A 17,682-nucleotide genomic window follows, 5' to 3' on the forward strand; every position below is an offset into this window, starting at 1 on the left:
TTTATAACAGTGAACACGGAGGCTTGTCTAACCAGAGTGAAAAGGCAACGAGGAAACACCTCAGTCAGGAATAACTAGGCTGCTTTGTAAAGGCTGACATAAACTTTTTGACACAAACGCTACTCTGGGTCATATATATATTCTGTAAAAAAAATATTTTACTGTCAGATCTGCAGAGAAGTATTTTAAAAGCTTTTGAATTGGATCTGTAGACGGGTGCTTTGTGTTGTAAAGCGTCCAAATACTCAGTGGAGATCAGCCGTCATTTGCTCTATTAGTCAAGTAAACTGGAAAATCCCTGTGGGAAATGAGCTCGTCCTTCACAACAGAACTACACTGTGCTTGGTGTTGTGTGATATCGCTAAAAATGTGAACACTGCTGTCTAATGTTAATTTTACCCAAATAAAATGAGAGAGCAGTCGTAAAACTTTACTTTTGAACCTCATTTGTACTGTGTAAAAATGAAGTTAACACTGCGAGCTAGTTAGCAACCACTGCTACACTCTATCCAAACGTAATGTATGTCCATTGTACCATTTTTACCATGACAGTGTGCTCGCCGATTAACTTGAACTTATATTGTCTCTTCCAAACATGTACATATTCCACATTCACATATAATCTATTCCGTGTGAGTTGGCTTAGTGAACTGAGTTCAAGATGATAAAATAAAAAACACACAGGATATCTACATGCCCATAGAAGGTATTCAAAAGTTCTTCATTTAAATTTTAGGTTAGGGTTAGGCCCTTAAACGTTTTCTCTTGTCTGCTGTAGTCAGACTCTGGAGAGTGTGTTTGTTTACACCGGAAAGGATCGGCCTTCCCTCTCACAAAAACAGACTGAAATAACTTGTGGAAGATTAACTGCCCATTTTTTCTTCAATTTAAATAGCTTTTTGCAGTGATGTTAACTCAAAACGACACCATTTCCCTTAGGAGATGGTGGAGACCAAAAACAGAGGTAAAATAGCCTGAATGTTGGATTAATAATCATAAAATGACCATAACCATACTTCAGAAGAATCAGTGTGTTGGTGACTGGGTATCAGAAGTGTCATATCAACTTTACAAGGCGATAGATAATACGTTGTGTTGTGTTCACATCTTGTGTTCCCCTGGTGGCCATAATATCGCTTTTTGCAGCTTTATTTTCCTGTAACATTACAGTTTTCTATGGTAATGGAAAGTGTAATAATAATAAAAAAATGTGTTAAAGAAAAAAAGATTTTATCACATTCATGCAAGTGTAAAATACCCTCGTCTGGCACCCGAGTTTTCACAACATACTGGAGAAAACACGATGCTGAGTTGTTGCGTGTTGAGTGTGTTTTTCGTGTGTGTGTGTGTGTGTGTGTGTTTGGGAGATGCTTGCGAGATGCAAGTGTGTGTGTGTGTGTGTGTGTGTGTGTGTGTGTGTGTGTGTGTGTGAGTGAGGATGACATAAAACAGAGACAGGATGTGTGTGTGGTCATGAAAGGTTTGAGAGAAAGTCTTTCTGGCTGAATGACAGACGGGCTGAAACACACCGCGACGTTGGAGTAAAGCCTGTAGCCGCAGTTTCCTCTTTCCCTTGTTGGAATTAGTTGCGTTGATGACGCTGTTTCATGAGATATGTGAGGAGTAAATCATTTAAGAGGAGCAAAAAAGAAGGTCCATGCATTATCGAAGCATACGTGAACACACACACAGACTCTCATTAGTCAAACTGATACCGGCTTCAGACTGTTGCATGTGCATGTGACAGATGGAGGGAGAGACAGAGAGGTAGAGGTCGAGAGAGGTAGATAATGTGTGACTTCCTGTCAACGCTTTCCTCTCACTTACTGACTCATCACCTCCGCCCAAGCCGTGAGCGATGTGTGTTTTTGTTTGAGTGTATACATTAATCGATTAATCCCTTTAAGTAGTGTTTATGGAAAAAGAAAAGTCAAGATTATCAGATTTCGGCTTCTTAAATGTGAATATGTTCTGGGTCCTTTGCTCCTCTGTGACTTTTAACTGAACGTCTTTGTTTTTGTATTTGACATTTTATGGACCAAACAGCTGATTGATTCTTCGAGAAAATAATCGACAGATTGCTCGATAACGAAAAATTATCGCTAATTGGAACATTTTACAACTACTTGAACTACTTTATATACAGTCTGGTGGTTTATTCCTGTTAGTCCTGAGATAGATCTTAGGGTCCATCATGGTGGTGGGGAAGAGGACAAACAAAGCTCAGATATGCAGATGTGTATTTGTCATGTTTTTATGACTTAATAAGGAATGTCAGATCTCTAAAAGTTATTGAAATGCAATGTTTGAGATGTTAAGGGAAGAAATTCCTCTTTGTTGGAACTTTTGCTGGAACAATTTAGGGACATTTGAAACTACATACTTTTGTTTAAGGGGTCACAACAAGGTAAAAGAAAAAAAAGGAAACAATAAACTAAGTATAACTTTATCTGAAAAGTAAATACAGCAAATCATATGAGATGTGTCGGACTAAAAAGTACAATATTTTAGTATAAATGGCAATGAACTGACACTACTCAGCTAAAGTACCTCAGGAGTACAATACTTGAGTAAATGAACTAGAAGGGGAGAAAGTCAAGAGGATAAAGAAAAAGGGAAAGAAAGGGGAAAGGCATTGAGATGTAAAGCAAGAACACAGACGGTTGTTGACAAAGTGAGGGAGAGCGAAAGAAAAAGGAAAAGTGAGAGAAAGTGTGAAACACACAGTGAAAGAGAGAGAGCGGAGAGAAATCAATGACGGAGACGAGGTCAACCAGTTCCAGGTTTATGCCTCTGTGTGTGTGTGTGTGTGTGTGTCTGTGTGTGTCTGTGTGTGTGTGTGTGTGTGTGTGTGTGTGTGTGTGTGTGTGTTTTCACTCGTCACTTGAACTGCAGCCAGCTGTTAACAGTCCCGTCTCACTGCTGTCTGAAGAAAACCTGGTAACTCTGCAAACTAAAAAAACATCTGGCGTCGTCGTACAGCCTGAGTGGGGACGTAGTTTGCTGCGTATATTAAAGGGTCTACTTTGGTTTTTTTCTTCATCTTTTTTGTGCTGATTGAATTTAGCATTGTCACACACCGCGCGCGCACTTAAGGCCGTGACCTTGTTTTGACTCCTGACCACTCATGAGCGCACTGTGAAGGTAAACCCATCATTTCCAGAACTCTCAACGAGAGCTAATCGGTGATGACTCACGTGTCACATAACAGACAGGTTTATATACATAAGCAAATTAAAGCCACCCTCTGCAGAGTTATCTTCAGTGTCTCTCACCAGAATGCTCTGGTGCCATTTCCTTGAGGCCTATAACAAAAATGTTCAACATATTTATTTGCATATATATTTGTATATATGTATGTATGTATATATATATGGAACATTTGCAACGCTCATTGTTTTAGCCTCGTCCGGCTTTTTTTCATACTTTTTTTGGACTTTTTGGTTCAGTCTCAGTTTTTAGAGGGGGAAAAAATCGCACCATGTAGCAGCTAAAGAGCAAAAGGTAGTTTAGAGTTGGTGGAGACCAAACCGGAGGGAAAAGAAGTGCAGACTTTTTATCATTAATGCTTTTTGTGTCTGTCTGCTTGTTTTTGAAACCATATGCCCCCTTGTGGCCAAAAAGAGTAAGCAAGATTTTTACTCCAGAAACATATATTTTTCACCAGAATGCACCGTTTATTTCTCTGTGGCCTAAAAAAAATGTTTAATGCATTTATTTGGGTATGAAACATTTGCATTTTTTAGACTGATTATTTTAGCCTCTTTTGTAGGTTTTTCATTTGTTTTGGTTTTAACTTTAGTAACCTTAGTGTCTCGTGTGACTCACTGTTTGTCTGTGTATGTGTTTGTGTGCATGTGTGTGTGAACGTGAGGTCCTGACCCTAACAATTGCATTGTCGACCATGAGGCTTACTTAACCTTTGACCTCAGTGCATGTACACACCTCTTACACATGCAGGCTTGGATCTGTGCATGTGTGTGTGTGTGTGTGTGTGTGTTAATCACCGTTTAACCTTGGGGCTACCAGACATTTCTTTCTCTCCCTCTCTCCGTGTGTGTGTGTGTGTGTGTGTGTGTGTGTGTGTGTGTGTGTGTGTGTGTGTGTTGTGATGTGGAAGTAAGTCACCTAAACATCTGTTAGGTGAAGAAGCCAGTAAATCACACTGTTCACTTGCCGGCCAATCAGCAGAGAGGGAGAGGGTAAAGAAGACCTGAGGGCTTGAGCGAACGAAGGAGAGGAGAGACAGAGAGGAAAGTGTTGGAGGAAGAGGAGGAGGAGAAGGAGGTGAGAGAGGGAGACAGACAGACAAAGAAAATGACGGAGAGAAAGAGAGCCAGGGAGGAAGGGTTGCAGTTGCAGAGCTGTCATGTCCGGTCTGTAAGTGATTTCTTTTTTTTTCCCCCCCGTCCATGTGTACACATGTTGCGGAGGATTCACCTGTGTATGTGTGAAGCAATGTGAGCTTAAGGTTTTTACATTAAAACGGGGGAAAGTGAAACAAGCTGTTTCTGTTGGCAGAAAGTTATCTCATGGCAAGTTTGTTTTTTTATGCAAAGAGGGGTTTAAGTTTTTTTAAGCAAGAAGTATACTGGTGTTAAATTCCCTTTTTTGAAAAGGGATAAACATCTGTAAGAGAGTTTGATTGGACCAAACAGAGGTCAGTTTTTTTTTCATTTTTCTGAAACTGCAAACTTTTATATTCCTGCACTAAAGCTTTTAAAACCAGAATCGATTTAAAACCAATAGATTCAACTATAAAATATTTATATTACATGATCAGGGTGCACCCTGACTGTAAAGGCTCTGCGTACTCGAGTGTTGTTGGTGAAACAGATAGTAATTACATCGAGTCATTAGACAACAACAGGAAGCCACTAAAGTGTTTTGTTCTTGCGTTAACACCAAGTTATTTATATTAATTACAGTTATCAGATTGCCATACTTGTTCGTCTGAAGGGCAGAGGGAACTTTGAACTAAAAGTTTAATGCACTTCCTTCTTTTGCTTTCGTCAGATAAGTGTTCAAAGAGGAAGAAAAAATAAACGACGACACCAAGTCGCAGATTGTTTCACTGCAGGGTTGAAACAAAGACATCAGACATTATTTAGTCAATTACTTTATAATAGATTCTCGGGAGAGCTTCGCGGAAAACCACTGATTGTGTTTCTTTAACACGACCCACGGGTGCAATCAATGCTAATTACAGAGCAGTCGCTTGGTGTGTTGCTTATTGACAATGAGAGACTATTAGCTGCTGTCTTAATTGTAGTGTGTGTGTGTTTTGAGCAATGTCGGGTTCATCTGGAGGTCAGGGTCGGTCACGCTCATAAAGGGGGCGGGGTTTAAGAAATGGCTCATTGGCTAGGTCAGAGGGTGAGGGGGTCAGAGGTCAAGGGGGGCGGCACAAAGAGAGAAAGCGCTGACCAGGCCACGGGGTGCGATAAAGTTCAAAGACGTAACTCACGACGTTACAGCTTCTCTCTGTCCTTCTTCCTCCTCCCGCCTTTATTCGTCCCCCACATGACAACACACACATGTGCAGGCTGTTTTTTGTTTTCTTGTTCCCCCCCGCCCCTTAGAGCGTCTGCACGCTTGAATTTCCTGCGACAATACGAAGCAGTTACATAGATCAGTCTCACGACAACACGGCGGCGACGGCATTATCTCGGTGAAGATTTAGGTCAGCAGATTTTTGCCAAGTGGGGGGAAAAAACTTAAATTAAATCAATGATTGGTGGCACGCCGGGATGGACGTCAAGTCCATTCAACTTTTGCACAACTTTTTGAATGAAAACACCCATTGAACTTGTGTTCTTGCAGAAGCGTGACATATATTAAGCTTTTGTGTTCTTTCCTCTCTGCGTTGTCCTTCTACATTTCTTCCATCATGCACTCAGCATTTTAGATGCTCTGAAAAGACTGTTTTCTGAGTTTTTGAGTTGAGTTTGTCATCGTTGTCAGCCTACTTTAACTGCTAATAACTTTTGTCAGGCTTCTGATTGGCCATCATGGCTTTACAGTTAAGTTTATGCAGAGAAATTAGTTTCATAAAGGTCAAAAAGGTGTTGTCACATGATCTTCAATCGATAGATAAGAGTTACGAATGCGTACAATGATTGCATAGCTTTGGCTACTCACAAATGCGTGTTCAAATCCACACACAAATACAAAGAAATTTGTGCACATGTAAAACTGTTTTACAAATGCACACATCACAAACTGAATAAATATTATTATTTTACGTTCAGATTTGTAACTTATATCAGTCATTATAAAGACTACAAAAACATGATGTCGTTCACACACATTGAGTAAACAATTAGAATAATAATTACCTTATGCATTCATAATGGTCAACCAATCCTCTGCCCCATTATAAATATAACCAAACATACGTAATCAACAAGAGCAGCAGCCAATTTTTTTTTGAGGACTCTTCCTCGAAAGCATGAAGCTGACCCTCAGTTTCTCTCTGAGCGTTGTTGCTCTCACAGAAACCCGAGCAGACGAATTCAGACTCGTCTGTCAGCGGTGACTCATCCCTCTGAAAGCTGCAGACCTTCCTGATGGACTCTTCAATCAGCTCACGTTGCCAGGCAACGAGCACAGTTTCATCCAGTAGGCAGGATTTTCTTCTTCTTTTTTTTAGCAGAGAGCCCTTAGCAGCTCGAGCAGTAGAGTTCACGTCGTCACACGAGGAGATCCGGTCCAGATGCTGACAGACGCTATTAAGTTTCCTGCACAATAATTACAGCATCAAAATGTAGAGGAGATGAGTCGAAAATGAGTTCTGGATGAAAATCTGATCCTTTATATAGCAAAAAGTATTACTAGCACCATGTATATATCAATAAATAGTTGAAATAATAATATCACGTTTGTCTCTGCAAAGCCATTGTATACTGCAGCTACAGAGGTTAAACACATAATAGAAGATAAGAACAAATCAGAAAGATTAGAAAATTAAAAATATGTAATATTATCTTCTACTACTTATTATTAATAATAAAAATGAATCAATAATAATTTTGTGTCTTTTGCAGGATGAACACTTAGGATGCTACATGCTAATCTGTATGTTGTATGGATGGATTTGGGACACTGATACTTCAGTGTAGCTGCAGGAGGGAAGGAAATGCAGACTATTGATTCAGGAGTTCCAGATGTTTTAAAAAACCAGTGACGACGTGGAGTTTCCCTTACAGTGCACACGCACGTGCGCTCCGTGTGTGTGTGTGTGTGTGTGTGTGTGGTCTGTCTATGATCCGTGTAACAGGCTGATTTGGACTTTATGAGGTCAGAGGTCAACAGGAGCGGGGAAGAGTGAACCTACTCTCACTCTGGGGTCAAACTGAGGAGAGAACTGTCACAACCCGACACCCTCACTTTTACAGTCTCTTCAGTTGGAATTTATGTCATGCCGTCATCCCTCCGCCTTCTTCACCTCTTATCTTCTGCTCCTCGTTTCCCCCCAGATGAATGCAGCAGAATGTGTTTTTTTGTTGTTGCACACGTTCACGGCAGAGTAGAGTACAAACCAAAAGGTTCTCACCAGTGATGAAAAAAAAACAACAGAGTTTTTAGGTCATAGAAATGCTCTGGAGGAGTCGTGGGCCGCAGTGAGATTCTTGCGGTGTAGTAACGAGCGGGGTCATGATTATTATTTTTTTGTAGGTATTTCTGCACTGGACTTCCAAATGCCGATGTGACATCTCAATGCAGCTTCAGTTTTCTTCACACGCTGCTCTTTAGGTTGCCTGTTTGAACATTTGCATATATTATCAGAGGTGTTACTTACAGTAAGCGTATTGCTGTAACACCAGAAAAAGGAAAAAAAAATTATACTATCATGTTATAACATGAAAGTTTACTATATTAACTATATTTTTTTGCGTAATGTACTGAAAATACTGTCTAAGCTAAAATAAGCAAATTGCCTGTTGTCTGTAGCTTCATACTTAACATTCAGACTAAGCTAAGCTAACTGCCTGCTGACTATAGCCTCGTACAGACTAAGCTAAGCTAACTGCCTGCTGACTATAGCCTCGTACAGACTAAGCTAAGCTAACTGCCTGCTGACTATAGCTTCGTAGAGACTAAGCTAAGCTAACTGCCTGGTAACTATAGCCTCGTACAGACTAAGCTAAGCTAACTACCTGTTGACTATAGCCTCGTACAGACTAAGCTAAGCTAACTGCCTGCTGACTATAGCCTCGTACAGACTAAGCTAAGCTAACTGCCTGCTGACTATAGCCTCGTACATAACATACATCTGTACTAACATACAGACTAATCTAAAATGGGCCTGCTTACTATAACCTCATCCAGACTAAGCTAAGCTAATTAATTGCTAACTGCCACGTGATACTTATCGTTCGTATTTACAGACGTCTAACAACAGACGTATGTTAAGTACGAAGCTACAGTCGGCGGACAATTAGCCTAGCTTAGCATAAAGCCTGGACACTGGGTTGTGGCATTGACAAACTAACAAACAAACAAACCCACACATTTTCCCCAATGTGACATAATTCCTTCATGAACATTTGTTTGTTATGAGTGCAGGATGTTGAGTAATAATGAATAGTTAACTAGAAACATTGACTGTAGTTTGGAAACCTAACCATCTGTGTGAATCATATTCCTCAGTTTTATAATATAATTCTATTTACTCCCTTCGCTCTCTCTCTCTCTCCTTACTGAGCTGAACCCGTTGAACTGCCTCCCCACCGCACCCTTTCTCCTCGCTCACTTCCTGTTTGGAGGAACAATTACAGGATTGTTCCCACAGCCCCGGGGCACCGAGGCCTCGATCTAGATCAGCCACCGCATCGACGGGAAAGATTCACATCAAATATCAATTACAGGAAACTTTACTTAAATGACAGTGTTGCGCCTGGAACACCAAAGGGGAGATCATGAAAAACGAGATTTCTAATGCTCCATGTGAACGTCACAACCCGGAAAACTCAAATCCGTGATTCTTCTGCACATATAAAAAAAACCTGAGTGAGACAGTTTTCAGGTTTTTAATCTGGGGGTTCCTTTATTTTCCCAGACTGATACAATCTAAGCATATCTGAGCACGAATATTTGCCACTGTGGCAAGAATCAGAAAAAAAATACAAACAGAGAGCATCAAATATATAAACAAGACATCTTCTGGTAAAATATTTTCAAAACCTAAAGAAAACACAGCCGCAACAAATAACTAAAGGAGGAAATAAAATAAATTCATCAGACCAAAAGTCTATTCGTTGAGTCTATAAAAATTCCCAAATAAAAACCAGCTCAGCCAGCGATTCCAGCTCATTCCCCAGCTCTGGTTTTTGTACCTCATCTTTTCTACTTTTAACTCACTAATAATGAATAAAAATTCTCTCATCTAATCTAATCAAAATCTGTTGAGAATGTTAAGCTTTTTTTTTTTGCGAGATAGAAGATTCGTATGAGTAATCCATTATCTAATCCAATGAGCTCGAGTGGAGGAGGTTATGTATGTGGAGGCGTTTTCCCCAAAGAGAAATGTGACAGAAAGTCGGCCTTAAATGGTAAATCATATCTACTTTGTGCTGGGAAATCTAACATGCCGCAGAAGTTTTTATTTGGGGGGGGGGGGGGTTCTTTATTATGCACAGATATGGTCAAAAAATGCCAAGAACTGTTCCCACAGCAAGATTCTACAGTACAGAGTCAATAGCCACCACTATAATGAAAGGGAAACACTATTAAACTTGTTCTAGGCCCCATGTATATACATATACAAATACATTTGTCAACAGGTCTGACCATGATAGAACGATAGGCACACCGTACAACAACTCCAAATACAGATATATCCATATTTTGTTCTTCTCTTCGTGCATCATCACGTGACCGTGTCGTCTCCTCGTCTCCTTCCCAGGCGGAGCGGCGGGCGTACAGAGAGGCGGAGATCAGCATGATGGACGACCTTTCGGAGGCCGACTTTCAGAAAGAGGAGGAGCCGGCCAGCCCCGCCCCTCCACCTTCGCAGCAACACACAGACCCCGCCTCCCCCACGGTCGCCGTGACGCCGGAGCCGGTCGCCAGGCGAGAACGGCCCACGCCTAGGGAGATAGAGTACCAGGTACAGTAGCTGATGGTTGCAAAATTCTGAATTTACAGTTAAATACTTCTACAGTACTACATTGTCCTGTATACAGGAAGAAGTGAATGACTTAACCTAATAATAATTATTAACTTCAAGGCCACTCAGAGCGGATCCATCTGCCAGGGCTAACGCCCTATCTTGCCTTGTAAAAGAAAAAACAATTCCTGGATCTGCCCCCTTTCTCATGCCCCACCCTTCTGCAAAATTTCATGGAAATCAGTTCAGTAGTTTTTGCATCCTGTTGACTAGCAAAACACAGTAAAGAGTGTGTTACCTCGTTGGTCCAGGTAATAATTCATATTTACCAGGGTGCCTGATAAAAGAAGTAGATAAATATATCAATGACAACTAATTCAATCTTGACTTTGGAAACAGCAGTTCACAAAATAATTTAAAGGTCCCTTTAGTAGCTGTTCTGGAGCTTTCAATCAATCAATGGAGTGAACTCTCACCGTCTTCAAGGTGCTGAGAAAAATAGAAATGTGGGCATCTGGAAACAACCGACGAACGTCCAACGCAGAAGAAGATGGTGTGATATTATATAAAATCTGTCTTAACATCAATCCAGCTCTTTACAACACAGGTCACGTAAATGGCTCATGTTATGAAACAATCGTGACCCTGAAGCATCTTTCTGGTGCATCTCTCTCTCTCTCTCTCTCTCTCTCATGTGTTTGTACTTACATATCTGCTGTTTCATAGTTGGCAGCCATGTTTTAAGCTCCGAAATGCAAAATAACTTACATCATTTTTATGTTATGCAGAAATTCAAGGCTGCCATACTTTCACCTTCTTCATTCTTTTAATCGCTGTAACCTAAAATATCTTTGCCTGTTCAGAAACAGTTATCATCTAACAAGCGGAGCATGAAACTGTAAAATTAGCGTGTTGACAGCAACTTTGTTCTGTGTGTGTGTGTGTGTGTGTGTGTGTGTGCGCGTGTGTGTGTTTTTTAACAGGACGGCCGGGGCTTTGGCATCGGCACGCTGGTGTTCGGGAAGCTGCGAGGTTTCTCCTGGTGGCCCGGCAGGATCGTCTCCTGGTGGATGAGCGGCCGGAGTCGAGCCGCCGACGGCACCCGCTGGGTCATGTGGTTTGGCGACGGCAAATTCTCTGTGGTGAGAAACGAACCGTTTCACTGACGATCAAATTAAATCAGATGCTGGGGTTTTTTTTCGCAGCTGTCACATAGTCCGCCAAATTCATATCAAAGACTCAAGGGAGACCCCGAAGCTTTTCTGCTCAGCGTAACCGTAAAAGAGTCACATCGCAGATAAGAGTGGATGTCTGTTCTTATTAGGGCTGCCAATTCTGTTTAATGAAGCAATTTGACTTCAATGCTTTAGCTTATTATGTCACTTTCTCATTCTTCTAATTTTGTCCTTTTATAGATGCACGTTTCTCTCGAAGTGCTGCCCTGGTTACGACATTAATAATCTTTTTAAATTCAAATTTTACTGTGTAACATTAAATTTGTCAAATTTAAACCAACATTAAATTTGCTCTCAGCAGAGACTTCACCAAGTGAATTTGATCTTTTATTTTGACATCCTTAAAGGCGTCCTTGACTTTTTCCATTTTCGACTTTGATCTAGAATCTAGTCTCTAATCTCAGTACATTAAAAGTTCACCAGTTGTTTTTTTGTGATCTTCTGACGTTCATTATCATTTCTCTGTTTTGCAGGTTTGTGTGGAGAAGCTGATGCTTCTGAGCTCTTTCTCATCCGCCTTCCACCAGCCCACCTACAACAAACAGTCCATGTACCGCAAAGCCATATTCGAGGCTCTGCAGGTACGAAACCCATCGTTAAAACTCTGCCCCTTGATGTCGAGGAGTGTTGTGTTTGTGTCTGATGATCAAAGGATTCTATTCTTTTGCTGCACTTATTATAATAATATTATACATTTCTGTGGATGAAAACAGCGTCTAAAAGGTATAAATTTGCATGTGTAGGTGTAAAGGTCAGATTCTACTGATTCTTCTCTCGTGTAACTTTGGGACTTTGCATTTGTGGAGGTGTTGCTCTCGTGTAGCTCCGTCCATAATTTATAAGTGGGAACATGTGGGTATATTAATTCAATCTCTTCTTTTTTTATTTGCTTTGTTTTTTCTTTTAATCTGTTTTAATCTTTGTACAGAACCATTTGTTTCACATTATAAACAAACTGTGAAGGGATTTTTTTGCACTTGAACCTGCTGTTCTTTGCATTTTGCTTCATCTTGTACAGCCAAAATTAGTAAAAAAAAATTGTAAACCTTTTTTGTACCCTATGCTTTATTCTGACTTTAGGTGGCCAGCGTGCGGGCGGGAAGGCCAGTGCCTTCCTGTGATGCGAGCGATGAATCAGAGGGTGTGGACACTCAAACCAGACAGATGATAGAGTGGGGCATGACTGGCTTCCTTCCCAATGGTCCACAATCACTGGAGCCTCCAGAAGGTCTCGAACGCAACACACACAAACACACACAAACACACACACACACACACACACACACAAACACACACACAGACACACACACCAAGCTGTTGAAATGATATTTTTTTTAAATGTATTAACTCTGTTATCATCCCCACAGAGGAGCAGAATCCATACAAGGAAGTCTACCCCGAGATGTGGGCGGAGCCCGAGGCGGCGTACACGCCCCCGCCTGCGAAAAAGCCACGCAAGAACTCGACGCAAGAGAAAGCAAAGATCAGGGAGGTGATCGACGAGGGGACCAGAGGTAAACATACAAACTTATACGTTATAACTGAAAACTGCTCATGCTGTAATGTGTTATCTCACCCTTCTTATCTATATGTGTGCAGTAATATGTGTTGTGTTTTCCAGAGAGACTCATACAGGAGATCAAGAAGAAGACCAGGAATATCGAAGGTAAAAGCTAATGAAAGCATCTGTTTTATGTGACGTATTTACTTTAATGTTTTAAACTGTATTCATGTATATTTTTTGTTGAGAGCTCCAAATGCTAACTCTGGTATTGTGTATAATAATGTTAAAAGGCTAAAAGAGGAACATACCATAATGATTTTTCAAGAGGTGATAGAAATGAATTCACTCCGAATGTGTTAGAAGTTAATCTCTAAAAGTTTTATTTACACCATCATATAAAAATCTATAACCTTTTTTAATAGCATATCATTTGGTTACATTATTTAGGGAACTATTACTTCCACGATTTTCTGATAATTTTAGGTCATTTTTATCGCATTCAGGCATACCATACAGTTTTTTTCGCATTTAGATGGTTTATTTATTCAGTAATTTTTGTTGTGAAAGCACGAAGAGTGACTCAGTCTTGTTGTTGATCTTGCGGAGCGTCGTGGTCACATTATCCCCGGGCGGCAGTGAAAGTCACATCACACCTTTATATTTCATCTCAAAGTTTTAAATGGGTTGTTCTGAGTTTGTCTGTCTGCCTCTGTCCAGATATCTGTATCTCCTGCGGAAGCCTCAACGTCTCTCTGGAGCATCCTCTTTTCGTAGGAGCGATGTGCCAGGGCTGCAAAGTAAGAAAAACTGTGTAATTCCTGAGACTTCCACTTTCTGTGGAATGAAATCAATCACGACAAGATCTTATCGTTTTTTTGTCCAAACGAAAGCACATTTTCAGTGTATTTGTTAACGTTTGAGAAGGTTTTTTCCGAAAAACACAGTCTCCCACTGCTCTTCTCCTGATCCAGTTATTCTTTTTCCATCCCAACAGAACTCGTTCCTGGAGTGTGCCTACCAGTACGACGACGACGGCTACCAGTCCTACTGCACCATCTGCTGTGGAGGCAGGGAAGTGCTCATGTGTGGCAACAACAACTGCTGTAGGTCAGTACGAGGTTTTGGATTTCACATCAACAGAAACAATTTACACGTAGACGTCAGATGCGGTGTGATTTATGGCTCCTTTTTTCACAACTGAGTCAGCCGACTCTACGTGGAGCCGGTTTATTCATGCGAACACAGAGTAAACTGTTGATTTTTGCATCCCGGGCTCGGAGATCAGGAATCACAATAAAAAAAAACACTTCCATTAAACCCAAAAACTGCGTAGATACAAAACAGGCAGATGTAATGACAAAGAACTTTGAACTATCGAGAGGATCCAAATTAAAATGTGGCGCATTCATTCGATGTACAGGTCAGATATGTAGGAGATCCTTTTTAGTTTAAGGATATTTATAAAAATAAAAAAAAGTGCGGCTATGTGTGAAACAACTCATGTGGCCTGTTTGGTTTGGTTCAAACAAACATCTGGTTTCCATGCAAACAGGTCTGTGACAGTCGATTTGTTATTTCTAACATGTATTCAAAGGAGACTACGACTAAATCCATCTTATAAACTGTGAAGTAACGGTTTTTCCAATCTGTATAATTCATCTTTTGCCTATAATTAGGGACATTACTTTTGTGATATTGCTTACACATGCGTCAGTGTAGCTGTTTTTTCAAACATGGACTCTGGAAAATGTCTGCAAAAAATTGCGTCCGGCATTTTCCTGATTTTGCGGCTCACACAGCAGGAGATTGTCCGAGTCAGACACGCTCACGACAACAGGAACATTTCCGGAACATTCTGCCAGAGATTTGCCCGACATTTTGCCCGAACTACAGGCGGGAAAGCACCTGAACCAAAGTCATCAGCAATCTGATAGAGAAAGACGAGGAAAGCACTATCTCATGATAAATCTCTCCCTCTGTGTGTGTGTGTGTGTGTGTGTGTGTGTGTGTGTGTGTGTGCAGGTGTTTCTGCGTGGAGTGCGTGGATCTGCTGGTCGGAGCCGGCTCGGCGGCGGTAGCCATCAAAGAAGACCCATGGAACTGCTACATGTGTGGACCGCGGAACACTTACGGTCTACTGCGGCGGCGGGACGACTGGCCCTGCAGACTCCAGCACTTCTTCGCCAACAATCACGAACAGGAATTCGTGAGTCTCGACATTTACATTGAATCAAATGAGCCTTATTAAATGTATTATTTTGAGAACCCTCAAAAACATTACTATCAGTGTGGTTTATTCTCCGGATCGTGTAAAATATAAATTACCCATGAAGGCTGTTTCCCATAAAGACCAGATCATAATCATTAATGTTCCGTTTTCTCTTCACACTGGAGAGTTTAGTATCCATCTAATCCTCTTCTTCTTCTTCTTCTTCACTTTCTATTTCAGGAGCCAGCCAGGTTGTATCCTCCAGTTGCGGCGGAGAAGCGACAGCCAATCAGAGTCCTCTCTCTGTTTGATGGCATTGCCACAGGTATAAAGGTGTAGGCTGCTTGCATCTCGCAATTATTGTTATTATCGATGAATTTATGAATACCCACTGTCTGTCAGTCAGTCCACTTCTGTGGCCCAGAGTGAAGTATCAAAGTTTTTACAATTTGTGTAAACTTTCATCATGTACTTATGTCAGAAAATACTGACATTTTGAGTATTTTTTTATTTTTTTTAAGGGATCGTTCGTTGATCAGTTCATCAATTTATGGACGAATAAGTTCAGCTTGTGTGTGAAACTGAAACATTCTGACTGAATGATTTTGCAACTGATGATTAAACGTTTGGTGTGTGTGTGTGTGTGTGTGTGTGTGTGTGTGTGTGTGTGTGTGTGTGTGTGTGTGTGTGCACTCAGGTCTGCTGGTGCTGAAGGATCTGGGCATCCAGGTCGACAAGTACGTGGCGTCCGAGGTGTGTGAAGACTCCATCACTGTCGGCATGGTCCGACACAGCGGGCGCATCATGTACGTGGGAGACGTGCGCAACGTGACCCACAAACACGTAGGTGAAATCATCCTGGATTTTAAGGCAGAACTAATATTCATGCCTGAAATTTACAGCGTCTGTTCTGACATTGTCTCATGTTTTGTTTGCCCTGTCAGATTGAAGAGTGGGGACCCTTTGACCTCGTGATAGGAGGAAGCCCCTGTAACGACCTCTCAATAGTCAACCCCGCGCGGAAAGGCCTTTACGGTAGAAGTGGTCTTGAGTCAAACCGGAGTAAAATATTTTTTCTGTTGCATAGTTTTAAAAGATTTTTTTTTTTAAATTTAAGAAATACCCATGTTTTTTCATAAAACTACAAATGTTAGTTTTATTAAATTCTTCATGTAAATTGACGTCTCTGTCCGCCTGCAGAGGGAACCGGCCGGTTGTTTTTCGAGTTTTACCGCCTGCTGCACGAGGCGCGACCGAAGCCCGGCGACGGGCGGCCGTTTTTCTGGCTGTTTGAGAACGTGGTCGCTATGGGAGTCAGCGACAAGCGGGACATCTCCCGCTTTTTAGAGGCACGGTGAACACAGCCCAACCAAATACAGCTGTAAAACACATGCCCAATAAATACAGACTCCAGTGAGTCACACAGTAACGTGACCTAACCCTGTCGCCGCGTGTCTGCAGTCTAATCCAGTGATGATCGATGCCAAGGAAGTCTCCGCCGCCCACCGCGCTCGCTATTTCTGGGGAAACCTGCCGGGCATGTCCAGGTGATTCATACGCACACACACTCGCACGATTGAAACACAACTTTTAACTAATTTCATCTCCCTCTCTTTGTCCTCATTTTGGTTGTCGCAGACCTCTGGCACCCATGGTGAATGACAGGCTGGACCTACAAGAGTGCCTCGAGCACGGGCGCACGGCCAAGGTATCCACTTGTGTGTGTGTGTGCGTGTGTGTGTGTGTTTGGGCGTGTGTATGATTTCTATCTTAATGCCGTCTAACTTTTTAACTCGTGCTTAGGCAGACACAAGTTCTAGCTAATTATTCAATACAAACAAGACGGTAAAGAGTGCAAATATTTTTGATGTTCTGTTTGATGGATAGATAAAATTAAAAACTGACACTTGTCAAAAGAAATATTGTCTCGCTGACATACAATCTGCTGCTGCTGTTGCACTTTTTCTCTCTACCAGGAAGAGCATATTTCTTTACGCAATCAAGTATTTGATCACCGCCGCTTTTCGTATATATATATATACTATTCATATTTTAGATTTCACAAAAGGAGGACAGCTGTAGGATTAAAAGAAGGATGCGTGTGTCTGTCTGTGTCTGTGTTTGTGCGTGTGTTTGCTTCTGGATGTTAATTCCAGTTTGAGAAGTTGCGTACGATAACGACACGATCCAACTCTGTGAAGCAGGGGAAAGATGAGCATTTCCCAGTCTTCATGGACAACAAGGAGGACATCCTCTGGTGCACGGAGATGGAAAGGTACAGTGGCGTCAGTCCGTGTGTGCGTGTGTGTCTCTAACCTGTTGTATGTGAGAGTGGCTCTAATGAACGATTTAGCTTCAGTTTTACCCACAAGAAGTACAGCACATTTCTGTCCACCTGTTGCATTGTTTCTCCCTATAAAAATCTTTATAGGTATTAACTGTTAAACTAAAAACCTGATAATAAAAATGGAAATACATTTCCCTGAGCATATATGTTAATCAAAGAAGAATTTGAGGAGCATGAGCATGAAGGTGCTTGAAGTCTGTGGCCTTGGTGTTTTTGTGAACACACTGTAGTGTAAACAACATTTTAATTCCAGACGAACCTCAGTTGTTATCCAAA

At 41.3% G+C, this 17,682-nt stretch overlaps 1 protein-coding gene across 9 annotated transcripts in view; it reads left to right on the forward strand.

The window, feature by feature from the left end:
- The window catches only part of LOC118289847 (DNA (cytosine-5)-methyltransferase 3A-like), a 41,754-nt gene that overhangs the window by 18,374 nt on the left and 5,698 nt on the right, over nt 1–17,682 (forward strand). For 5 of the 9 annotated variants that reach the window (XM_035616945.2, XM_035616955.2, XM_035616949.2 and 2 more), the window contains 16 exons: nt 9,908–10,111; nt 11,095–11,253; nt 11,820–11,927; nt 12,427–12,574; nt 12,714–12,860; nt 12,968–13,012; nt 13,568–13,647; nt 13,845–13,957; nt 14,873–15,056; nt 15,300–15,384; nt 15,757–15,902; nt 16,004–16,121; nt 16,260–16,408; nt 16,521–16,606; nt 16,698–16,767; nt 17,216–17,334. In XM_035616945.2, the coding sequence (XP_035472838.1) occupies nt 9,908–10,111; nt 11,095–11,253; nt 11,820–11,927; nt 12,427–12,574; nt 12,714–12,860; nt 12,968–13,012; nt 13,568–13,647; nt 13,845–13,957; nt 14,873–15,056; nt 15,300–15,384; nt 15,757–15,902; nt 16,004–16,121; nt 16,260–16,408; nt 16,521–16,606; nt 16,698–16,767; nt 17,216–17,334 (1,961 nt within the window). The remainder of the gene's footprint in view (nt 1–9,907; nt 10,112–11,094; nt 11,254–11,819; nt 11,928–12,426; nt 12,575–12,713; nt 12,861–12,967; nt 13,013–13,567; nt 13,648–13,844; nt 13,958–14,872; nt 15,057–15,299; nt 15,385–15,756; nt 15,903–16,003; nt 16,122–16,259; nt 16,409–16,520; nt 16,607–16,697; nt 16,768–17,215; nt 17,335–17,682) is intronic. The other 4 variants (XM_035616951.2, XM_035616952.2, XM_035616953.2 and 1 more) reach the window with 4 other exon arrangements.

The sequence above is a fragment of the Scophthalmus maximus genome, chromosome 18 (assembly GCF_022379125.1).
Source record: "Scophthalmus maximus strain ysfricsl-2021 chromosome 18, ASM2237912v1, whole genome shotgun sequence".
In the NCBI taxonomy this organism is placed as follows: Eukaryota; Metazoa; Chordata; class Actinopteri; order Pleuronectiformes; family Scophthalmidae; genus Scophthalmus; species Scophthalmus maximus.